Source organism: Pezoporus flaviventris, unplaced genomic scaffold, assembly GCF_033815535.1.
Source record: "Pezoporus flaviventris isolate CSIRO_AGI_PZ_B2104156 unplaced genomic scaffold, CSIRO_AGI_Pfla_v1 ptg000023l, whole genome shotgun sequence".
NCBI classification, from domain to species: Eukaryota; Metazoa; Chordata; class Aves; order Psittaciformes; family Psittacidae; genus Pezoporus; species Pezoporus flaviventris.
The window spans coordinates 17,428,410-17,454,021 of NW_026892571.1; the positions used below are offsets into that span (position 1 = coordinate 17,428,410).

General features: G+C 51.6%; 1 protein-coding gene across 3 annotated transcripts in view; it reads right to left on the bottom strand.

The window, feature by feature from the left end:
- JADE2 (jade family PHD finger 2) overlaps positions 1-25,612 on the bottom strand; it is a 76,486-nt gene that overhangs the window by 10,252 nt on the left and 40,622 nt on the right. For all 3 annotated transcript variants that reach the window (XM_061457061.1, XM_061457062.1, XM_061457060.1), the window contains exons 6-10: positions 16,097-16,308; positions 11,599-11,766; positions 10,970-11,086; positions 4,716-5,177; positions 615-732 (exon numbers count right to left, since the gene is read on the bottom strand). In XM_061457061.1, coding sequence (XP_061313045.1) covers positions 615-732; positions 4,716-5,177; positions 10,970-11,086; positions 11,599-11,766; positions 16,097-16,308 — 1,077 coding nt within the window. The remainder of the gene's footprint in view (positions 1-614; positions 733-4,715; positions 5,178-10,969; positions 11,087-11,598; positions 11,767-16,096; positions 16,309-25,612) is intronic.

A 25,612-nucleotide genomic window follows, 5' to 3' on the forward strand; every position in this document is an offset into this window, starting at 1 on the left:
ACCAACTTTATTTCAGTTCCTTAACAGTGAGTTGCCAGAGGCTTTGCATGCGGCAGCATGATGTTCTCCACCAACAGGTATCTGGAGGAGAGGACTGCAGTCAAGCAGTGCTAACGGAGCTGGTCTCTCAGAGCAAAAGACACCCCACTGATAGCTTAACCTCTGATTCCTGACAGAGCCAAAGGCATCTGCAATGAGTCCAAAGCAAGGGCTGCTGACCCATGCCAGGGAGCCAGCTGCTGTGAACCAGCCCCAGCATCAGCAGCCCTGCGGGCACGATTTGCTGTCTCCTGCCAGACAGCTCCATCTCCATAAAGCCCCCAAACACTGCCTTAGCATCACTGCCTAGCCAAACACTTGGGCTTTCTGGTAGACTCCTGGGGAGAGGAGGATCAAGAGGCATCTGTGAAATCACTCCGGTCACCCGGGGTACGGCTTTATTGGGTGCTTCTGAACAAAACTGGAGATGGGTAAAGACTCAACACACAAACCAACCTTGGGCAGAGGGAGCTCTGGTTCCCTTGGGGAGGGGTCTGAGCCTTAGGCACCCGTCTGGCTTCAGAGGACAGCAGGGACAGAGTGTGTGAGAACAAGCTCTGGCAAGCGGTACTGACCTGGGTAAAGATCTTTCTCAATAAGCTTCATCTGGAGATGGAAGATCTGCTCCTGCAGCTTACAAATGGTGTGCTTCATTTTCTCCCGTCTCGTCACCATGTAACACAGATTTCTAACCTACGGAAGCACAAGAAACAGTGTCAGGTTTAGGCAGTGTCTGGTTTGGGACCCAAACTGAGGGGAAAGTTTGGGTCCCCTCAAACTGTGTTGCTGCTTCTGCTGCCCTGGGAAATCCACACGCCCTGAGATCCGGTCCTTTTCACCTCACAGGCCAAGGGGAATGGCTTTAACCTACCCCAGGGGAGACTGAGATGAGCTCTTAGGCAGAAGCTCTTCCCTGTGAGGGTGCTGAGGCGCTGGCACAGGGTGCCCAGAGAAGCTGTGGCTGCCCCATCCCTGGCAGTGCTCAAGGCCAGGTTGGACACAGGGGCTTGGAGCAAGCTGCTCCAGTGGAAGGGGTCCCTGCCCGTGGCAGGGGTTGGAGCAGGACGAGCTTTGAGGTCTCTTCCAACACAAACCAGTCTGCACTCCTATGATCATTCACAATTCACATTCAGTACTTGTTGCAGCTAGGACAGAGCATAGGAAATACAGCAAAATATGCAGGTGATGCTGGCCCAGGTCAGCAGCTGGTGCACCTCCCCTACCCCAAATGTAGCCCCTTTCTATGGTTACTCACACTTGCCCCTGCAAATCACTGCTGCCTTCTGTCCCCATTGCAAACAGCAGAGCACCAGACATAAATGCTCATGTGAGCCAGCACGGGAGTGGTTAAACCCTGCTCATCACACAGGGATGCTGATGAACACCTTCTGAGACAACAGAGCTACCGCGTGGTACCCACTGGCATCTGCCTGGTGATGAATCTCAGTGCCATGGGGTTTGCCAGCCCTGTATCAGGGTGGCTGCAGAGCCGGGCTCTGTCACCATGGCTGCACCGGGCAGCGAGGCTTTAGGAGGAAACAGGCTTTCAGCTGCGAAACAGAAAATGCCAGTGGCAGCTCTAACAGGATTTGACAGCGTTTACTCAGCTTCCTGGTGCTCTGAAAGAGAAAACTGCCTGTAATGAAGTGAGGAGGAGGGGGCCCGACTGGAGGCACTGCAGCAATGTGTGTGGGTATGTCCAGACTCGCACCTGAGACCCTCATGCCTCCGATTCCTCCCTCTCCTCATGTTCAATCCCTGCTCTGCAGAGGAAGGCTGGGGCATTTCCAGGATTAGGGAACTGCTCCTACACGGTGAGGAGCCTTTGTGCCTCTCACAGTGACAAAGCAAGCCAGGACATCATCCCTAGTGTCTGCCACCAAGGGCTGTGAAGGCACCAGGATGACCCCCTGATGGCACCAGTCTTACCTAAGGACAATCTGGGAACACGTAGGAATACAGGAGAAAAAGCTGCTCCTTTTGCTGTCGAATCAGCTAGCTGTAAACGCAGAGCAGTGAGCTAATGCTGTGTATTTTTGTTCTGGATTGGAGAAAACATCAACCCCAAATTTCTTCATGAGAAAAACAACTGCCTCTGGCAACCTGCATCTCCAAGTGTTTGGCGGTATCTCTTCCCTATGATTTGATATTCCTGGAAGAAAACATCACTTGTGCTCTGCTTAGAGACTGCTGGTATTTACACACACTTACACAGCTAAATACCACCCAGTGCTGCTTCCCCAAGCCAAGCTTGGATGGTACGAGAGACAGGAAACTACAGCTTTATGTTAAAGCTGAATTAAAGCACCAGTCCTTATCCAGATACCATTATCAGCCCCAGAATTACAACTGTTCCTGACAGATCAATTACTGAGAACACTAACATTGAATGTGATGCCCTGCGGACACCTCCTCAAAGCCACCCCTCCAGGCTGCCCTTCTACAACATCTATTTGATGCTTTGCCTCACTACTTGTAAGTGAAAAGGGGCGGCTGTGAGCGGCACTGACAGGCAGGATCAGATACCTGGGATGCACTGGATTTAAACCTGTATCACCCACTGGACTTTGATCTGGCCAGTGTTTATTGTTCCCTGTCTCAGAAGCAGAGCAAACAAACAGCTCTTCCAGGGCCAGGCAGTGAAACCTGGCAGGGAGTTGCTAAGCAGAGGCTGAACGCTGACGGGGAATGACCCCACAAAGCCTGGAGGTTACTGTGGTAAATGAGGAAATCTGGTAAAAAGTGTGGCTTTGACACCAAAAAACATCAAGGAGAAGCTGCCATGCCATGGGTTTGAATTAGGCAGCTCCCGGAGCAAAGGGCTGTACGAGAGATGCAGCGATGCACTGCAGACTGTACCCAGTGATGCACGGTGGTTCACTGCAGCTGGGAGCAAGTGGAAGCAGAAGGAGGCAGAGCAGCCTGGTTTAGATTTACACTACAGAGAAGCAGATGAGGGAAGAAAGGGAGTTAAACTTGTCACCCCCGGATCTGGCAGCTGCAGCCTGTTGCCTACAGCTTGGTGCTGGAGACCCATTAACAGTGGCACCAGCCCAGACCACCACAGAGGTGGGAACATGATGCAGTACAGGCAGGAGCAAATGAGGCACAGACTGATGTCAATGATGTATGCAGGGATAGTGGCCAAAAGGGCCACAGAAAAGAGACCGATAGCTTGAAATCCAATTGCTTTTACACAGGAGAAGGCTCTCAGGCTCTGAGACCCACCCGGGAAGTGGGTGCAGCAAGGAACCAGGATGGTTTGGTCCAGAGCTGAACCCCCACCTGGATGTGAACATGGTGCTGACCCACACCACCCTTTTCTCTAAGGGTTAAACTATGCCACAGACCCACAGCAGCTTGGAGAGAGGGATCAGAGGTGCAGAGCAGCAGCATCACCCCAGGGACAGCATCACCATCACCTTTGCCTCCCGGGGAGCAGCACGTCCCCTGCAGCACCCTGAGCACCCCTGCTCAGGGCACCACATCCACTGCATCAAAGCAATGCTATTTTCCTGCTTTCCTCCCTCTTCGCCTGCTCCCAGTGACTCCCTGAGCCCTTCCATGGTGTCTGCATAGTGAGCAATCACGCAGGGGCCACGGATTCACCCCTCTGGCAGGAGCAGGAGAAGGGGGGACCAGGCAGGGCTCAGGTTTTAAGCAAAGGAGAAGAAGGAGCTTGGCCCCTGCATGCCAGGCTCGCAGCCCTGTCCTGCCTTTCCTTGTCTCACTGCTGCCCTGTGCTATGCCCATTTCCCCCACCCAGCAGCAGCACCAGTGCATCCATCCCCTCCCCTGGCCACTCTTTGCTGTCCGACACAGGGTGCTGTGCTGTGCTTCTTCCCCTTGTTGCTTCTTGCTTCCACTGCTCCTCCTCCTCTCCAGCCTGCTCTACCCCATCCCTGCTCCTTCCATCCATGCAGCCATGACAGCCCAATCCACAGGCAGGCAGTGATGCTGCAGCAGCCAGCACAGCCAGGGGAGGTCCAGCACTGCTCTGGCACTGCTCCTCCATGGATGCTTGCTCTCACCCCAAAAGCTGCCGTGGCAGTGGCTGCTCCCTCCCCTGCGCAAGGATGCCCTGCTCCACAGGGAGCTGCAGGTGCCTGCATCCTCCATCTGCATCCTCCGGCACGGCTCTGCCTCCACCAGCAGCTCCTTGAGGACCTGACCCACTTTCGGCTGCAGCAGGGTAGGGAATGCCCGGTCCAGCTGGCCCCACTGCTCCCTCCTGCCATTCCCCTCTCTTTGATGTTCAATGTAGGAGCATAATGAGGTGTTCCTGTGCCTTGCTGCTGGAGAGCATCTGAGGGGCAGGCACTGGGTAGCTTTGTGGTTTGAGACTGTGAAGATAGAGTGGATAGAAGCTGCAGCATCATCTGCCTCCCATCCACCTGACCCCACCGAGGCACCTCTCCCCATAAACATTTGTTCTTTTGAACCCCCAGCTGAGGCTGCCACTAACTTCCTTCATCAGTGTCAGTGTTTTGGCAGTGATGATGCACACACTGAGCACTGTTATTCTTCCTGATAATGCTCTAGATGGAGGGGCCCGACTGTTTTGGGAGTTGAACTGAGCCAAGTTCCACTTTACTATAGACTATAAATGCCAGCACACATTAAAGCAGCCCTGATGGAGCGTATGGGCACACCACCGAAGGAAAAGCTGTACTCACCCTCTCCAGGTCTTGCCTGAGGTGCATGAAGAGCTTTAGGCGTCGGTAGAGAACATCCTGTTCTTGCTGGGCCAAGTTGTCCACTTCATCTGTTTTTGGTGTCAGCAGCGGTTTGTTGGAGTTTGCTTTCCTCTTCAGCTTCCAGTACTGGTAGACAAAATCCACCAGCGACTCGCTCAAGTCCAGGTTCTCCGCCACCTCCGAAGGCTTCACGAGTTCATAGAAGTCCTCCTCCAGCTGCTGGAGCTTCTGCTTCCGTAGCGTGACCTTCTCCAAGTCCAGCTGCGCTTGGTCAGGCTCTGTCCGCGCCTCCTCGGGCAGCTTCGTGGCACCGGTGCTGTGCTCAAGGCAGAAGGACTTGAACTTCACTTCGTCGTTGTCTGCTAGGATCGTCCGCATGTCGAGGTTGTGGTCGAAGGCGCAGGTGACGTGGAACGCGGTGACGCAGGCGGGCATGGAGCACTGCGGGGACAAGGACAGGGCTTATGGCCAGGACAAAGCACCTACTGCTTCCCACAAACCCATCTGAGTGACAGCCCCCACTGGGAAGCGATGGATGCTCCACAACCGGTACTCCTTATTGCCCAAGTCTTAGACACCTATGAGCCAGACACCCAAGCAGAAGAAACACTAGGTATGAGCAGGCACCTTCCCACCTCACCTGCTTTAATCCTTCTCTCTGCTGGGCTCTGCTCACCCTTCACCTACAATAAGCAGGAGCTTCCAATGGTTCTTCCAACAAGACATGACAACAGCCGAAGACGACAGCGCGATGCTCGCAGGCTGTCAATGGATTTCTCCTGATGGAATCTGTATTTCACCCTTAAACTACTCCAGTTACCACATCTAAAGTGAATATGCTGTTTTTATTGAAAGCATACAGAACACGTCAGTGTTTATGAGTGAACATGGGATCTCAGAGGCAGCCAACACTCCCGGAGCACGATGCTGCTCTCCTCTGGAAATTACACAGCCTCTAATTAGCTCCATTAAAAAAGGGGAGGGGAAAAAAAAGGGCAACTCAACATCTACAGAGCAGAACATCACGAAATGAACCTTTCCGAACGGGCACAGCGGCTGGACTGCTGTCAAACTTATATCACACTGACATTATAACAGTTCCCCACAGTTTATATTACTTTGGATCCCACAGGCAACAAACCTCAGCCTGGTTTCCTACAGAGAACACCCCCCCCCAAGCCAGCGCTGTGCCTGTGTCCATGTCAGCACCTTCTCCCCCTCTACTCATTAACTGGTTTTTAATGGCTCTGAGTATCAGGTAATTATTTCTACCATAACCCATAAGAAATCAGTCTATTCCAGCTGCTAATGACCAGTTTAACTGCAATAATGAGACATTTTAAGTGGGCTATTACTGTAGGCACCGTATTTCAGTGTTTATAGAAGAATTATTCTTGTGGGGGATGAAGATGCAGCTGTGGCCTGAAGGACCAGGCGGAGGCACATGAAATTTCCTGGATGTTGACCACAAACCATTCAGTTTAACTGGGGCTCTGCTGCACTTCAGTTCTCAGACAGAGGGAAAGGAAGCGTATGCTCTGTTAGGAGCTGAGGAGCAGAAGCTGTACGGCTCTTTATCCTCATCCCATCGGCCCTGAATGCCTGCTCCATCACCCAGCGTGTGAACTTCTGACACTGCTGCTTTTAGATGTTTTCCCTTGACTTTGTTAATGAAGCTGCTGGTGCTTATGGAAGCAGAGACTTGCCTAGATACCAGGGCCAAGAAAAGCATAAGCAAGTGCTGTACAAGCCCTCCACTTCCAGGGCTCTCCAAGCCCTGCTCCAAAGCCTCCAGTGGGAAGAGCTGGATGCAGCCTTCCCATGGCCGAGCCCTGAACTGTACTAGCATGGCTCCAGGCAGTGATGCTGGGCACTAACTCCCGCAGGCATCAAATGCAAGCAGGCTATGAACTCCTAATCCCTGCTCGCCCTGTTGGAACTGGATGCGCTTTAAGGTCCCTTCCAACACAAACCATTCCATGATTCTATGCTGCCGGCAACTGCGTGGAGCCTGGCATCACAGGACCCATAGGACAAGCCCTGTTGCAGCCTCCCACGTGGCTGAAGCACTAGCTCCACCCTCAAGTATTTAGTTTTGGTGATGAAGGAGGGACAGAGGGAGCTCAGCCTGACTTGAAGCCTCCAGATTTCTTCGGTGCAGTCAGTGTGTCACACACTGGCTTTTACAGCTCTGGCATGCACTTCTGCAGCCACTGGCACAAGAAGATGCAATGAGACTTGAGATTCACCCTTCTTCACTTTAACAACACTTTCAGGATACTTTGCCAGCTGGAAGGTCCCATAATTGAGCTTTCTTCTCTGGCAGCCAAGATGTAGCATGGCACTACCATGGAGCTCCTGATTCACTCCCGATGTACTCCTGATATACTTCATCCTGGCCATTTTGGCATTAACAGCTGGGGGTGCTTCAAGCTACAGCATCCTTTTGTGCTGTTATGCACATAAATATCTAGAGTGGAGAGAGTGGGCACAGAACTCACCACCACAGTGAACCACGCGAGTGAAGGAAAGCTGCAAGGATGTTTCTGCCACCAGAGCTAACAACAGCATTAACAACAGGGCTGTGGCTTCTGCCAGGACAATGTCCTGCTAACAGGAAAGACCATCACTCCACCTTAGGAACAAAGCACATGGAATGTCACCCGTGCCGGATCTCTCCTCTGACAGATGGCAAGCAGCACTCGGCAGAAACTGTGCCCAAAATGCAAACAGAAAATCATCAGGCAGCCCAGCTGACAGGGCAACAGAGCAAGGTACCTGCTCAGCCACGGCTACCCAAGGACCTTCCATACACTGACAATAAACCCACACTGATCCACCCCAGAACAGCGCTGGAATGAAGCAGCTCATCGCGGGAGAAGGGATCTGCCATGCAGAATAAACCAGGCTCAAAAGACTGGCCCAGCCCCTAAGTCTGCTTCGTTATTGATGATTATCTCACAGGACCTTTCACTCGAGGATCTCAGCTCACTTTGCTCATCCAGACAAATCCATTCCCAAACACAATTCCGAGACAGAGAGGATGAAAACTGCACCAGAGATTACTGTGGGCTGATAATGAGTCCTCAAACCACTGACTGGGAAGAAACAGAAGGATGGTTTTATGCGCTAAGGGAGCTCAAACAGAAGTTTTCCAGCTTACAGAGGTGCTCTGGTGCAGTTTGGGGCCGGAGGGGAAGGAAGCAGCTCCTCCAACAGACCTGCAAGGGGGACTCAGGAAGGGAAAATGAATTACCGGTGCTGAACTGCAGCCAAGCCATCAGCCAGGACACTCCTGCATCCTTACCAACACCACCATGTGATGCTCAGTGACCACAGATGGTCTGGATCCTGGTAGCGCTTCTCAGCCCAAACAGGCAATTCTCAGCATCCGGGAACCACTGCACCAGTTATCCCAGTGGATGGGGACCAGCGGCACAAGCAGCTCAAAGGGGAGCAGTGGGAAGAGGAGCAATAAGGAACGATTGGATGGTGGAGGATACTTTTGAGGGCTTTTTCCTCCAAAAAGCAACAACAAAAAGAAAGCTGGAAGATGGTGACGGGAAAAGATTGTGCCCTTTGGAGAAGCCTGCCAGCAGCTAACAGGGACCTGGCATTTTGTACTGTGTTGAAAGGCCTCGGTGAGCACTTCCAGTTGTTCTGACAGGGATTTGGTGAGGAGGGAGCTGGGTCCCAAGGAAGCGTGGTCAGGACTCCTGGCACTTTCTTTTCCATCTCAGCAATGCAAATGAGAAAATTCCTGCTGGATACCGAGCTCTCCTTGGCATGTCCTGGTGTCTGACCACAAGAACCACCATGAAGTCATGATTTCCCTTTAACAGGAGCCGGGGATAGGGTGACGCCAGGGCTGCATCCCTGCCCAGTGTCCAGGAGCTCTGGCTCAACTATGGATATGACAAGTTACACCGGGTTCAAAGCTCTGTACCAGAAAGCAAGGGAAGTCATTATGAGGAAGCAGGAAGGTCAGGCAGTGGGAATCCCTTCCCTTGGGATTTGACCCTTTGATGGTCAGATTTGGATGAGGAAAAACACCTCGATGCTCAGAGGTCCCCATGCAAAAACTTCTCACGTTTGTCTCTGCCCATGTGGTCCAGGTGGGTGTTTCCTTGCTGCCCCTGAGCATCCCCATGCTCCGTTGGGATGATGCTCTTCCACCCCTCCAGCCTGCCTTCCAGATTTCACCTCCTGGTCCAACAAAGCCCATTTCCAACCAGCCACTTGGAAACCCCCCTCCTGGAAACAACTCCCTTTCATCCCCAAACCTGCCCCACCTGCAGCACCTGATTCCTGAATCAAGAAAAGCTCAGTGCTGGAACAGAGAACAACCTCCTCCTGTCAGAGCTGGGTCCTGAACCCAAAACGCTGACAAAGGTGGTTGGATTACACCTGTATAAACAGGCACTGATCAAAAACACGCTCCATAAACAGAAGCTTGCAAAACAGAGCTCTGTACCGCTGATGAGTACAGAGTGTGCTTATTTACCTGTGCAGGAACTTGTTGATTTACCCCATCAATCCTTAAATAAAGGCTCTGCTGCCCTTTTTCCCCCCTTCTCCCCCTTTTCCTTGAAGCAAAAGCACCCCGAGCATGGAAGGGTGGCCTCGGCAAGCACTGTGGTGGCAATCTCATGAAGCCTTATAAACCATGAGCTGCCGGCTCATGAGACAATAAAGCTTCTGTTCCATCTCAGGTGACCTTTAATGCAAATCCATTCAGTCCCCGGGATCTCACAGCTCCCATGCCATGCCGGCACTAAGAGGATGAAGCCTCAGAGAAGCTGAATTCTTTTTGATGCTGCCAAGCCTGTTTGCCTCCTTCCCTGCCCTTCCGTTCTTTGAAAGCAGTTGCCGTTATGACACAGTCTCTCCATCTGGCAGGGTGAATAAGCAGATCCACCCGGAGCCATCAAAAAAGATGTGAGTCAACGCCAGAGATTTAAAGAAGTATTGTGAGATTTCATTTCAAGCTAAGGGGATTGCTTTTAAATAGCTCCCTTTAAAGTATTAAACCCAGAGCAGCGACATGAACGCAACAGAGCCTGCAGACCTCCTATTCCTATCACCCCTTCTGCAACCAGCCAGCTGCTCCTCATCTCCCATAGTGAGTGCTGTGAACACCAACCTCCGAGGTGCAGCTCCCGTTGCTGTACTGGAGCTGATCAGTTTGGACTGGTCCACATCCCAAACCTTCTCCCAGTTTCTCAGAGCTTAATGGTTATTCTGTCCTCTCCTGCACCCCAAGACTGCTTCAATGCCGGCTTTACCAGTGAAAGCAACAGGCACAGGCACTGTAGAACAGCAGATCCCCACGCCCATTCCCTGGGACCATTGGGATATTGCACCGGCCAAGCACAGGGAAGCAGGGAGAATCACAGCAAGGATTCCCAGATGCTCTCACACCAAGAGTGCTGCATTTTGGATGGGAGCTTCTCTTCTTTGCTCTCCAAGAAGAGAGCTCACGGCCAAGGAAGCTCTGTCCCACTTTTGTAATAGGAAAACCCAGAGCATCCTGCTTTCTGTCTGAAAAGAGAACTTACCTTCCTGCTGCAGGGAGAGCAGGCAATCAGATGTCTGCTTAGGTGTGGCAAACAGGAGAAAATGTGGGAATGCAATGGTAAATACTCTATGGGAATGTATACTCTACTTTAGTGTGAGGTGTCCCTGCCCATGGCAGGGGGGTTGGAACTTGATGATCTCAAGGTCCTTCCCAACCCAAACTATTCTGTGATCCTATGATTCTATGATTAATACATGGTAAATACTGCATTTTCCAAGCCAGCAGGCTGGTGGGGACTACCTAATCCTGGGGCTCCCTGATATCCCCCCAACAGAAAGGCTTCCCACCGGTTTGTGAAGTACTTGGGCTCTGTATCCCACGAGCATCCCACTTTCCCGGCAGCTCTGCCAAGCCTTTCTGCTGGAGGCTCCTGGTTTCAAACCAAGGTCATTTGCAGCCCTGGTAATTAGTGTCACTACAGCAACATCACTGTGTTATGCAAAGAAAGTTAATCTAGATTCCTAGCACCCAATACATTAAATGATTGCAAACACCTCATGATATCTGATGGGCGCTCCTGCTCCCTGTCATTAGGTTTACTCCGAGCAGGAATAAGCCTCAGCCAGATCACATCCTCTAGCATGTCGAGAATCTCCAGTGGCAACTAGAGGCACAACCCCAGAGGTCTGAGTTTCTTTGGTGCCAGGTTACATACCTGAATACAAGTCCCAGTGCACTCCTTGCAAAGGCTGCAGGACAAAGCCCATCTGCTTGCTGGGATATGAGAGATCTTCGTAATGGGTTCCATTTTTTCAGGACATCCAATGCTAACCTGGCCACGAAACAGAAGACAAGTTGTAAATCCTGCCTTCCACCCCAAATCTCCCACAAGAGGGTATCTGTAGTAGTGTGAATGAGGGATCCATTTCCTGTTTGTTATTTTTCAGGGTCACTTGTAAGCTGGAAAATAAAACCAAACCCCCAAACCCAGAAACCAGTTTGGGTGAAATGGAAGGAAAGATCTATGTCTTTCCTCTGAACTAACTCCTCACCCGGCTGTTGCTGTGTATCTCAGATGGGTACATGGAATGAGCTTTACCTTACCTGGAGGTCTTGTGAATGCCCCCCACCTCTCTGCCCTTGCACCCCACCTCTGTGTCCTCCCTTAATAGGCTGCCCCATGGCTGCTAATCAAACACACAGCCTGGCGACCCACCAGTATCACAGCCGTCACCCAAACTGGACTTGCTATTTACACCATTAATGGACATCCTGGGCTGAGACTTGAAACGAGGTCCATGCCCGCCCGCCCGCCCGTCAAGAGGAGGTCGGGAAACATCTTACTTCAGGTATCCATAAGGCACAGCTAACGTGGACCCATTTCGTCCCGCTCCGGGTGGGCTTCAGCGCTCCCCCCCTCTTCGGGCACAGTAGACACTTTGGCTGAACCCCAAGGGCGCAGGTCCGGCACAGCCAGCTCCCGATGGGCACCTTCAGGATGCCGTAGCACGCCTGTGCAGACACGAGGCAGGAGGGTTAGGGCATCTAAGAGCAGGTAAAGCATCATCCCACACCTCCTCCTTTGCTCCCCCCTTTTTCACTACCGCTGGCTTCCTCCCACCACATCTGGGCATCCTAATGTAAAGCAGTTCCGCAGTCACTGACAGCGAGGTTAAGCTCTTCCTTCGTTGCTACCTTCCCTATTTTCACACGGATACTCATGCTGGATCAGTATGTCTGGGGTTTTAACTAAAAGCTAAGTGTAAAAATGTGCTGTGCATCGTGCCAAGCATCCTCCTGGCTCTAGGTCTGGGGTGGGCAACCCAGCTGCTCCGACACCAGCAGCTCTGCTCTGTGGGCAAAGCCTGTTTCTAGCGGCCATTAGACCCACAACAACTCAGAGGAGTAAGAAATGCCATGTGGAGAAACCTCTGAGGTAGCTGAGGGCTGAAAAGCCACAACCTCATCATTGAGAAAGATGGCCACACTGGTTACACCCCAACACAGCCTGGAGGGGAAGTGAAAATAACTACAGAAAGGTAAAAAGGGGAAAGCGATAGTCACACATATGAATCAGAAAGGAGGAACCACAGAGGATAATAAACATCAAGGACAATAAATCTAAATGACACAAGAACAAGTCTACAGCCAAGAGAGCTGGAACTAAAGGACTCGGCTCACCCACGGAGCTCCCCGACCTGCTGAGATAGTGCAGGACACAGAGAAGCCAAAGTGTTCATAAATGCTTCTGTTCCGTTCTTGGGGAAGAGCCAAATGATAAGCCCTATCCCATAGTGATGGTGATAAAATACTTTCCACTCCGGCTGTAACTCATGACAGTATTAAACAGCTACTCCTAAAACCAGGCAGTTTGTAACCAGCAGGTCCTGGCAAGTTGCACTCAGGCTTTCAGCGAGTGGCACACAACTGCCTCGGGCATAACGCGGGGCTGTGCCACTATCTTAAGCGAGGAGATGTAATTCATACTAGAGCTGTCTGCTCTGAATCCCTGCAGGAGGGAAGCGGCAGTAAGGACCCGGTGCTGCTGGCTGGGAATGAGCCCAGGCATTTGTCAGCTCTGATGCTTGAAGTTTACCACCCCCCCCCCGGCCCCAAACCAGCTTTTCATCCTGCTGGAGGTCACCGCCACTGCAAGTGACAGGGGCAGAGGGGGCACACGGAGAGGCATGAGCGTGGGAAAAGCACATCCTCAGTCTTTGCTGGCCAAGAACAGACTTCATAATGACAGGAAATCTGGACAGGGACTTTTCACAAGGAGAGGCAGGGACAGGCCAAGGGGAATGGCTTTAACCTGCCCCAGGGGAGACTGAGATGAGCTCTAAGGAAGAAGCTCTTCCCTGTGAGGGTGCTGAGGCGCTGGCACGGGGTGCCCAGAGAAGCTGTGGCTGCCCCATCCCTGGCAGTGCTCAAGGCCAGGTTGGACACAGGGGCTTGGAGCAAGCTGCTCTAGTGGAAGGGGTCCCTGCCCGTGGCAGGGGTTGGAGCTGGAGGAGTTTTAAGGTCTCTTCCAACCCAACCCAGTCTGGGATTCTATGATTCTATGACTTTTGGCTGTCCCGAAGCACAAATCGACTCAAGACAGTGATTTCCAAAGGGAAAAAGCCACTTCATGAAAAGATTATTGGGATAACAAGGTATTAAGGCAGGTAATATTGTTGTTGCATGTCTACATGGCTCACAGAGACCTAACTGTGTGCTTCACAGCACCTCCAAACCTGAGAGATAAACCATTTCTGTAACAGAGTTCTATAAACCATGTGATTTAGTACCAAACAAAAAGCAGCCTGGTATGTACTGTCAGGAGCATAAACTGGCAGATTGAGCTCAAAATCCAGGGGAAAGCAGGAATTATGACCACTTGTGCATCTCTAGCAGAGTCTTGGCTCTCAGTTCTTTACTCCTGGAGGTTTTAGAGCAGCTGAAGGTGCAGTTCTGCTCCGAGAAGCAAATACTACAGCATCTCTGACCTGGACAAGGAGTGCTTCTAGATAGGAGGTGGGTTATCAGCTAAACACGCTCTCCCAGTCCATCACCAGCCAGAAGGTGCTATGGGAATACGGAGCCCGAGCAATGCTGAGTAGGAGCAGAGCAGCTATTTTTATTGCTGTGCCTGTCACGGGTGCAACATCACTGAGAGGGATGCTAAAAACCGGGGAGGATGCTGAGCCACAGGGAAGCTTAGTGTGGTGCATGCAACAGAGGGAGGGCTTGGCCACGTCCTCACACCAGGGAAGGGGAGCTCAGTAATGACAGGACCCTGCACGGTGGCTGGAAGCTGGAGATGGCTCACTCCTATGCTAAAGAGAAGTGTGATGTTGCCACCGTGACAGCAATGAACCACAACGATTTAGCAGCAGGGGGGAAGATTCCTCCTCACTGAAGATCTGGGAACGAAGATTGCATGTGCTTACTAGAAGCTACGCTTCACAGGAATTAATTAATAGCAAGCCTCGTGGCTTGCCTCATGCAGATGAGATGTTTACAACCATACCTTCCGGCACCAGCACCTACCAACGTGTGTCTGAGTGCAACCCTGCCTCTGCCCCTTCCCGATGGGATGCAGGAGGATGAACCATGGCTCTGGCTGCTTCTGATGGGACCCCCAGCTCCCCTTCTCAGCTGGGAAAGCATCATCCCCAGCAGGTTTGGGATGTGGGGCTGACAGAGGCACGGGGCAGGTTAGGTGAGAAATGTGATGCCATGTAACATCCCATGCTGTGGCTCTGGACTTTGTGGCTCAGGGTGCAAATTGGGGCAGAGATCGAATCACAGGCAGCTTATGGGCTGGCATCAGGCTTAGGGCTGGACTCTGCTCCCTGAAAACAATGGAAAATCCCCCTTTTCCTTCAGCAGCCTCGAAATCCAGCCTGCTGCATCCCCTTCTGACAGCCAGGGTCTGTATGGCCCCATGACACCCTGTGCACGCTGACCACCTCCCCCTGAGCCTCTGCCCACCCGCAGCGGTCAGCTCACAGCCTGACACTGCAACCTGGGCTTGTTAAAAACCCAGCCCCAACCCAACATCACTCAACCCCAAGCCTGAATTCATGCTGGCATTTTGTGGAATCTGATTCACTGATGGAAACCATTCAAAACACCCACCTCCCGCAACTATAGATATCTCCAGTGCTCTCCCACCTCCAGGAAGCGATGATGGAAACGCTGCCCAAAAGATGAGCAAAACGGCTCTCTTCAGAGCAACAAAAACCCTTTCATGCAGAGGGTGAAGCCCAGAAGCTGTTGCTGCTATCCCAGCACCACACAGTGCTTCCCCTCAAAGCACAAGTAGCAAAACCTCCCCGGACCCATGGAGACCCTCACACGGCTGCTTTCTCCTTGTCAAGGTTTCCCCCAGCGCAGGCTCCCCCCCAGGAAGGGCACGAAGCATTTGCATTCAGTTCTAAAAATAAAGCTATTTCCCTGCAGGCAGCACAATCAAATGAAACCCTACCCTCCTATTGCAACGAGAACCAGTGCTCGTGGAGCTGGCAGGTCCTGCTACCCCTGTGGTATGCTGCGGGAGAGGAGGACGTTGGAGGTCTGTGCATGCCCATCCCTCCTTGAGAGCAGGGTGACTGTGGGGCTGCAGACCCACATCCTTCCCAGCCCAGCAGCCAGTCCTGCACATGGTGCTAAAGATCTCACTGCAGTTTAATAAAGAAAGATGGGATAAAGAAGAAGAGGAGGAGACATAAAATAAAACATGACAGAGATCAGAGAATAAGGAAGAGGGGCAAAGCAGGAGGCTGTTTTCAATCTCTGTTGTGTATTTCTATGGGCATTTATGAAGGGTTGGGGCTAAGAAACTAAGAATAGCAAGTTTGCAGCCTGTCAGCTGTCCAAGACCTCATTTGCTACCCTTGTTCCACCAAAATTGCACTGGGAACCCATCAGAAAAGCCTATCAGAGATCTACAGCTCAGGGCAGTGGGAACGCTGGGGATGGGAGGAACCCAGAGGAGCATACAGAATAACAGAATCACAGACGGGTTTGGGTTAGAAGGGACCTTAAAGCTCCTCCAGCTCCAACCCCTGCCATGGGCAGGGACCCCTTCCACTAGAGCAGCTTGCTCCAAGCCCCTGTGTCCAACCTGGCCTTGAGCACTGCCAGGGATGGGGCAGCCACAGCTTCTCTGGGCACCCTGTGCCAGCGCCTCAGCACCCTCACAGGGAAGAGCTTCTGCCTAAGAGCTCATCTCAGTCTCCCCTGGGGCAGGTTAAAGCCATTCCCCTTGGCCTGTCCCTCCAGGCCCTTGCCCACAGCCCCTCTCCATACAGAATCACGCCGTGCAGGCAGCCCAGAGCTGCTGCTCTCAGCTCACCTGGTGCACGCAGACGTTGCACTTGTCACAAAACACCATCTCGTTGCCGTCCTCCCCCTCCGGCGAGCGGCACACGTCGCACACCACGTCCTCGTCGTACTCGATGCCCAAACCCTCCTCTGTTTCGATGGCGATGTTCATGTTCTCATAGCACATGGTCTCCAGCTCCTCCAACACTCGCTCCAGGGTGATCTCATCCAGCTCGGGCTTTTCTGCAAGGCAGAAGGCAGAGGAAGTCACTGATGCAGCTCCGGTGCCTTCAGGGAGCGCTTTGCAAAGGGCTGAGCGTTTCAGATTGCAACTCAAGAGGCAAATCCACGGCGATGGCAAGAGCAGTGATTCAGAAAACGGCTGCTCCGAACTCAGGATGCAGTTTATATTTCATAGACAGTAACAAAATATTGCTGCTGGCTGAGAGGAACGAAACCCATTCAGCTGAAGCAATGCGGATAATTAGGGCTGACAGTTTCAGTGTTCAAGGAGACAAGTTCTGCAGAGATGCGTTCTGCAGCGAGGGCTCGGACAAGCTTTGGCAACACTAAGTCAATGCTTTAATTGTGAAGGCTGAAAATTGACCTTTTTTGAGGCGAATTAAACGGAGCTGTGAAAGGGAAGCCAAAGGCCGACACGGAGAACAAAGGGGCTTATTCCTGGTTGGGTTTAGCAGAACCAGAAGGACAGACCCAGCTACAGGTGGGCTCGGATCTGCTGCAGTGCCTTTTATTCCCCCTACACCAGTATCTTTAGTGGAAAGAAGTGGCAGAGGTGCTTTACCAGAGGTTTCTCTACAGTGATAACCAGCAACACAATAACCAGGAGAGGCTTTCACAGAGCAGCAGCCTCCAGCAGTGGGATACCTGGATACCATTACAGGGGGCTGCTGCTGCCTGATGCTTGGCTGCAAACAGGCTGCCTCTCACCTGCCCACAAAGCTCCTGTTGCCACACACACTATATGAGGTCACTCCAGGTAAAGGAAACAAAGAGGGGAAAAAATCTGTCAGCAGCAAGAGAAAGGTTCTGTGCGAGGGGTAGGAGGCAGAGTCCTCACCACACCCCATCTCCCCATGAGCAGTATTTCATCACTGGAGATGATTACATAGAGATGGGAATGGAGATACAGCAGGATGCAATACAAAACACTTAAGCTTTGTATTTCAGTTGTGTGTATTACCCACGATGACGGCCAGGATACTCCAGTATGCAGCAGGCAGTGCAGGAGCCTGACCCGCGCTGCTGTTCACCATTCCTGTTGCAAGGCAACGGCAGAAAATATCTCATTTATGAGCAGAGAAGGGGAAAAAAAAAGGCTTGAGGAAATAGCAATGTGAAGCAGTTATTTCAGGGAGAAATTCGCCATGTTGGGCATCCCTCGAGCCACGGTGTGATACCCCCATCCTGGGCTGAACCCTGGGCTACGAGAGGTGGGGAAGGAAGGGGTCCTGGGCAGCAGTCCCAGCACCTCTGGCTGGATGGGGCTGGTGGGGCTGCACCTTTCCCTTATGGCCATGGACTGGCTGAAATATCTCTGTCAAGGGGGAAAGCAACCCGCAGGCGAGCAGGCGCACCAATGCCTGCCTGCTTCTGCTCTTCCCCAGTGTTTCGCATTGGCACGGGTTCCCTTGGCTTGACAAGTCTCTGCAAACATCTAGCCTGGCATTTTACATGTCTCTGTCGAGTCTGAGATACCATCTAAGACAGACAACACTGTTCCCTATCGCAGCCCTTTCAAGCGCTGGGGCTGCTGTGCCGCAACACGCCGAGGAACCTGCCGGTACCTGTTTGATTCCCAAGGGGCCCTGGTGATGGGCACGGGATCTCTGCATGGCTCCAGGCTGGCACAGGCTGCCTGGGAGCTCGGTGATGAAGCATCATGTGCTGGCACGGTGGCACAGCAAGATCCACGCATCGGAGCCGGGATGGAGCCACCAGCTCGCTTGTGGCACCGTGCCGGTTGGATGTAACATGGCAGGTAGTGGGTTATAGGTAAAGCCAGGGTATTATTTGCTATATATCTATATACACTCTATAACATATATATACTCTCTCTATATATACTCTATAAACACATCACCTAAGTTGAAGTTGCTCTGTGGAGAGCCACAAGCCATGACTCTAAGCCCAACAAGAATCTGGGTCGCTGTTCCACATCTGTGAATGATCCCAGGCACCAGAGCATCAGCCTGGAGTTACTCCCTTTCTTTCTCCCACCATTCCAGCCTCTGCTCTCTCTGCTGTTCTGGAAGGCACAATGATCATTAGAGTGGTCCCAGTGCCTTTCTGCACACACCTTCCAGAGCCACCCTGTGAGGAGGGAAAAGAGCAGGCAGAGAGCCGGCAGCTGCAGGCAGCACGAGGAAGGAAAGGGAGGGAGGTTTCCACAGGAATCATGACCCTGACCTGCCTGCAGGGCCGGGATCGTGCTGGCACCACCACTGTTCCCATTCACCTCGAGTGGAAAGAACCGGCTCCCATCCCATCCCCGGCACTTTCCATCCGCTGCATCTCCAGCTTAACCCTGGTGAGAAACTGATCCCTAAACACACACTGGAGCACCACCAGCACCCCAGTGAGGTTTCTGCATCAGCCCACGTGCAGTGTAGCTGTTATACCACTACATGGAGATATATAGATCTCTCCCCTCCCTCACACACACGCTCTCACACTCCATTTAGATGTAATTACATCAGGAATCCGTTTGCCAAGCGTCATTCAGAATACCTCGGAGCTTATTGAACTGACAATTGCACTGGATGGGGATGAAGCGATTAATCGTTTATGAAACACTAAACAATGGGGCCTGGGGGTGAAGTGCTTTTTCCATTTGTGCTCCATTTATCTCCTTCTGTATCGTATCAAGTTTGTGCGATTACACTCCATTCATAAAACTGCCATCTTTTTGGCTGCAAAAACGCTCTCAGTATTGATTGTGGACAACCAAATAGGAAACCCCAAGGAACGCTCCACCACAACACTCCCTGTGTACTGTACAAGTGACACCAACGTTGTCCCCAGGGAAGGATAAGCCAAGACCCAGATACTGATCTTGGCTACAATGAATAAATCCAGCGATATCAATGGGCTAAGTCATGTTTGAGACCATCATCGGGACTGTGGATGCTACCTGCTGACCAAGAGAGAGGTATTTTCACCTGGTACACCTGGTACACCAAGCTCTTGTATGAAAAGCTGCGTTCAAAACACTGACACAGGAGTAAAAGGCTCCATGTCCCATCACCCCTTCCAGGGGACCACCCATACCCTCTCCCCATTAGCACTTCAGCGTGTTAATGATGACCTCCTTTATCCCAAAGGAGCTGGGATCGTTGGCTGGCACCAGGTCTGGGAGAACCACCAAGCCCATCCCTTTACACAACGCCGCCCTCCGTTATAATTACTCCTGTAATACCACAATTTATGTGGCATGAAGGAGCAATATTCTTCTGCTAAATGAATCCTCAGCTGCTCCTTCTCACAGAGCGAGCCGACTCGCTGCACAGGGAGAAAAAAAACAGCTGAAGAGGCACCTTTCACAAAAGGGAGACCTATTCCTGACTAAAGTGTGTGCCACTAAAATCAATTTACTGACACAATAAATCCTTTTATGCTGGGGAGGATACCTGGAGATGAAACAGCTCATGAACAAACAGTCATCAGGACCGCAGGCTGGTTTATCAAGCTATAAGCCTTGGAGTCTACTTTTCAGTATATAGAAACAAGCAAAACTACTGGGTTTAAATACAGGAAAGCACTTGTTAGAAGATGCAGGCTTGTCTCTTAGTCTTTGAAACACTGAGAGTGAGAGGATGCCAGCTCCCTGACGGGGTGTTCAGACACAGCACAGGGACCACAGGCTCCTAAGATCTCCTTCCAGCTCACTCAGGGTCACTTCAAACCTGCTCGCTTCAGCTTCTGCCCCTGCAAAGAGAATCCTTCCCCCCTTGGAGACTGAGAGAATGAAAGCAGCCCAAACATAAAAGTCACTGGTTAGATGCTGAACTGAGTGTAGGCACTGCTGTGCAAAAGGATGCTTTGGGAGAAGCATGACTTGCCTCTGAATAAGGCACCCATGGGGACACCAGCTACCCCTGCCCTAGCCTGGGTGCTCCCTAGGGCATCCCAATAGGTCAGGGGATGACAGCTAACCACCCCAACACGACACGAGGCCATGTGGGACTCAGCCACCCCTAACCCATCACCTGCAGGCACGCAATGCTTGGGGGATGAGTGTACATGAACCTTTTACCCACGTTATTTATAACAGGCTCTTAACGTAGAGCGTGACCGACGAAGCAACCAGCGCCACGCAATCAGCGCGAGAGGTGCATCCGTGGCGAAACTTCCACATATTTTGTTACAAACAGCCTGCTAATGCACTTAAAAGATTTACAGAAACCAATTATCACCCTTTCTGCCACCCACCGACATCAATTATTGCTCAAATTTAAGATGATGATGACAGAGTATTTTAGAAGCCACTTTCTAAGCCGCTGTCTCTCTCCAGCGATGCTCGGCACTGACAGAGCTGTCCTGGAGCACTTGTGATGAAAGCCTCCTCGCTCCATCCAGCAGCAGAACTCTGAATATCATTGGGAACGACTGCAATTACTGCGAGGAATTTATGGAAATGGCAGAAACAATGACTTGACATAAAGGCTGTGCTGAAAAACATGGAGGCAAAACGTCTAAAGCGTCTCCCACTCATCTCCAACCCTGCTGATCTGTATGTTAACACATAGCCTTCATGCCATTAATATGTTAATCCATACATTAATTGGAACCAGATGAGCTTTAAAGGTCCCTTCCAACCTAAACCATTCTATGATTAACCTATACCCAACTTTCCTGCTTACCTGTTTCTATAAGGAGCTCATCAGAGAATGGTTTGGGTTGGAAGGGATCTTGAAGATCACCTGGCTCCAACCCCCCTGCTATGGGCAGTTAAATAAGAGATAAATAAGCTCAGCTTCCCCTTCCAGAGGCCTGTGGTGTTTTCATCTCTGCCTACGACGTTAAGGAAATGCCAGCTGAAAGTATTTATGGATTTCCTTACAGATAAGCCTAAAAGCAAACATTCCACAAAATTGGCCTGGATTATTTGCGCCTGGATTATTCTTCTTCTTCCTCCATTAAACTGGGGTACACAGCCCTATGTTAACAGCAACAACCCACCAGCAAGCACAAGCGTGGCACCTGCCTACAGGCAGCTCAGGCGAGTCCTCCTCCCATTGATACCCACAGCACTAATCCAGATCAGCAGCGATGTAACTGAGAACAGCTTCCAGCCCTAAATCTGTTCCCAAGATACTTCCATGCTCTACATCGGTACCTCTATTAAATACATCTCTTGCTTGTAATATACCACCAAGTAGTGGGGGATTTGCTGCTTCATCTATCCACGCACCAAACCAGTCTGCTGCTGAAATGATTACTTGTGCAATGAGCTTATGATCTCAGTGAAGAATAGGGATTTCAGGCTACGCGCGGATGTTTGTTGTGGGCTGCAGCACAGACATGTTATAAAACAGCTCCAAACTGGCAGGATTGCTTCAAAACAACAACAAGAAGAAGCCCAAACAAACAGACCCTGAATTATTAATGGGCTAAGCTTGCTCAAGTGAGGAGCAGCAAGCAGGGTGAGCCTGGGTGCAGGATACAGCGGGGAAGGGGGTGGAAAAGCCATCGCTGCGAGCAGTCCCTGATGGCTGTGGTCTGTGGGGGGGAAAAGACACTTGAAAAGGGGAAGGCTGGATGGTGGTTAAAGGAAACGGATCCCACTACAAAAAAGACAGACCCCCACACATCCTCCTGCCAGCTGGGGCTGGGGAGCATCCCACAGGAAGGACAGCAGTCCCTGGATCCCCTGGGAATGGGGCTGCACCTCTGGCACCAGCACAGCACCCAAAATCCTTAAAGTAATAGAAGAACCTCCAATGATGGCTATTGGGGTAGCCCCATGTAGTGGGCATGGTGACGGGCACCCATGGGTGGGTTGTGGCTGCATGGGGAGTGCCAACATGCTGCATCGGGGCTCCCTGTACCCCAAAAGGATGCAGTAGGATGGGGCAGCCTTGGAAAGGGACTCCCAGCCCTGCCAGGGAGGGAAGCAGCCGCTCTCCTAGGCGTATATTTAACAGCAGCTTCTGCTCCATTGAGCACATCTTTCCCAGCGTTACTCCACTGACTTTGGTTTATTCTACATCTACTTGACCAACCTCACCTCCGCCGAGGGAGGTATCATCTCATTAGCGCACAGACATATCTCAAGTACGCAGTGATGAATTCCCCCCGGGAGCTTCAAAAGCAATACATGTGACCTTTGCATGTTCCTGCCATAAAATACCAGGAACACCTCCAGCTCCCAAGATAGAAGCTGTGGTGGGCATATGTGAGCAGCATACACCATATGGAGTAAGTCAAAGGGAATACTTGGAAACTTCGACTCTGCCTTCAGCAAAATTGATTCCGGCAACAGTTTTAGCAATTCCTTGAGGATTTTCCGTGTGTTTCGGATCACTCCAAAAGGATCCTTCAGCCTTGGCCTCTGAAGTGTCTCTAGCCCCGCTCTTCCCATACCTTTGGATTTAGTGGAGATCACAAAACAGAGCATAAAACGGTAATATAAGAACGAAGACTTACAGCACTGTAAAAGGGAAGGCCTGTGCTGCCTGGGGTGGCGTGTACATAAATCTGGTTCAGGGTTTCATTCAGCCTCCTTCAGACCCACTGTTTTACTATCTCGTATTGCAGCAGCAGCAAATGAAACATTCAGGCACACTTAAATATTGATTTCACCTCTAGCACACACAAGTTCTTTCAACAGTGTGTTCCTACCCGCACTGAGGCATCGCACTGGGGGGGTTAGAACTATTTAAAGCTGTTTTACATGCAAGACACTTGCTTTTTGGAGCAATTCCACCTAATTGGAAGAGGAGCCGGCAGAGCGCAGAGAGCTGGAGCTATCCCGAGCTTTATCTGATCTCGGTGATAAAATTCCATCCCCGGGGTGACCTAAAAAGGACTGGAAAAGGCATGTGCTATGTGCTACGTGCTACGTGGATCAATGCGGCGCTAACGGCAAAGCGAGATGGATGATCTCATAGGTGTTTTCCAGCTCTCCTCCCCGCCGCTCCTCAGGAGCCAGTCAGAGATCAGGCTCCTTCTTTGTCACTAACTGTTTTGGGAATGACAAACAGTGCCCCTGGACTGCCCCATGACAGTGGCTCAGCGGAACACCAGGAGGAATTTAAACCTCAGCACATCTCTTAGAGCCGGGAGATAACGCCGGACCCCTCTGAACAGGAGAGGCTGCAGTTCTCCACTTAAGTCACGTTAATGATCTCCGAGATTAGCAAAGCTGGTTTGGAAATCTCAGCGTGTCATTAATGTCAAGGGCTTCCGGGAGAAAGCACTATTTATGGACTGCCTTCAGACCAACCGAGGCAGGCGGCAATCTCCTGCCCTGGGTGGTGAAGGGCACCCAAATCCCAGCCTCACCGTGCCTGGCTGCATGGATTCTCCCATATGGGAAGCAGAGGGAGCAGAGCCCCTGCTGCAGCACAGCCCGGGAGGTGAGCAGTGACAGATTTCCTGCAGCAGCTTCCCTCTATGAGCACCCAAACCCCATCACTTCCATGGGTAGGAAAATGCATTCCCCTAGAGAAGCCCAGGCAGCGCGGGTGATGTGTCCATGGTCCCACAGCCAAGAGCATCAGCACCCATCCCGGTCCCTACCTGGCAGACCCAGCTCCCTGCAGTGCCACGGCTGGGATATTAATCAATGCCACATGTTTTCCCTTTCAAGTCACTGGAAAAAATGCACTAGCCCTCATTCTGCTTGGGAAGTCGCCGGGGCTGGGGGATGGATACCAGAATTCTTTCGGCTGAAGCCATATCCGCAGTGGATTTCACACGCCAAACGCTGGTTTTCAAAGCTCCTCTCTCCCCAGCATATTTAAGGCTCAGTCAGTAATTAGAGAGCTCTTTCAGCAACAGAGACAGGCTGGAGAATCAGCTGACGGGCAGTGAGGCTCTCTGCATTACCACTGCTGAAATCCCCTGGGTTTGTTGTTACCATCTATAGTTGGTTATGGAGGGAGGGCGCAGGGGCTTTGTCAAGGACTATGGTCCCATCCAGCCTGGTGCTGCATGAACACCTAAGGACCATCCCTGAAAAAAGTGACTGGCTGATAAATGGCATGGAGCCTGAGAAAGAAAAACGCAGCTTGCTCAGAACTGCAGAGGGTCAGTGCCAAAAAGCATCGCCTGTATCCCAACACTGGGCTCAGGGTGCGCTCACTGGGATACTGTGATGCCAGCCCACACAGCACACCTGCCAGGAGCAGGGACAGCAGGAGCATATGGCTGCAGTGATGCTCAAACTCCCCTTCTAAATCCAGATGCTCCCAATGCAGTGCTGCTAGCAAGACCACTTCTTCCCCAGCACACTCAGGTTTGGCACATGCCAGCCCGATGGTGATGTGCCACTCGGGATAGCCATCTCCTGTCTGGCATCCCTGCCCCGATGGCACCCCTCTCATCTCAACCTTCCTGTTAATCCACTAGCATGGGAGCTCCACAGCTGAAAGCCATTTAGACACTGCACTGGTAACCTAATACTTTGGAGAAATAATAAAGCGAGCCAGATTTAACCCAACTGAGCTGGAGAGGCCAAACCTCTGCCCGCTGCCTTTCTAGAGACTTACGGAATACATACAAAGGGGAGGGGGAATAGAGACAACTCTTCCCTGAAGCCCAGAGACACCTCTGACGGCCTCCCCGCTGTGGAAACAGTGAGAGAAACGCAGTAGGAGATGCAGTGAAAGCACAGTGCATTCAGAAGGATGTCCAGTGTGGTACAAGCTAGTTTCTTGATGCAGAAAGGGCAGCTTTGCAGTGTTAGGAAGGGTGGATCCTCTGCAAGGTAGCTCAGCAGGGCCAAGCCACTTGGCTTTGCCCAGGAGCACCCTCTGCTCTGCCCAAGGACTGCACTGTAGCTGCCAGTATCTCAAAACCTGGATGGGCTAATGACAGAGCTGAGGCTGCTAATGCAGGGCCAGTTAATGAAGGCAAAGCTGACTGTGATTTGCTAGTGATACTATGGGCTCCATAAGGCTGAGATTATGGGAAATCCAATACACAGAATATATATAATAGCTAATGAGTCAAACTTTAAGAGCAGCCCCTACAACTTCCTCATGGTGCCAGAGTTCATGGCAACAAAACCTGGCTGTAAATCATGAGTACCCCAGAAGAACAGAGGTCTCCTGGAACCTACATCAGCCAATGCAGTGGTCAGCTTCTGAGCTGCTTTGTGCTCCCTGTGAGCTCACTGAACTGGATCTCCCTGCAATCCCACTGAACCTGCTCCAGCTCCCCAGCTGGGAGGCTCAGCACAACCTCCCTGTCTGCTCAAGCACTGATAACATACTTTGTCCCACCCTTGAAAGACCTTTGCCACGGGGAGTAATGCTTCATGTAGGCACGCTTCAGCCTTCACTGACCTCGCAAGGTGAAT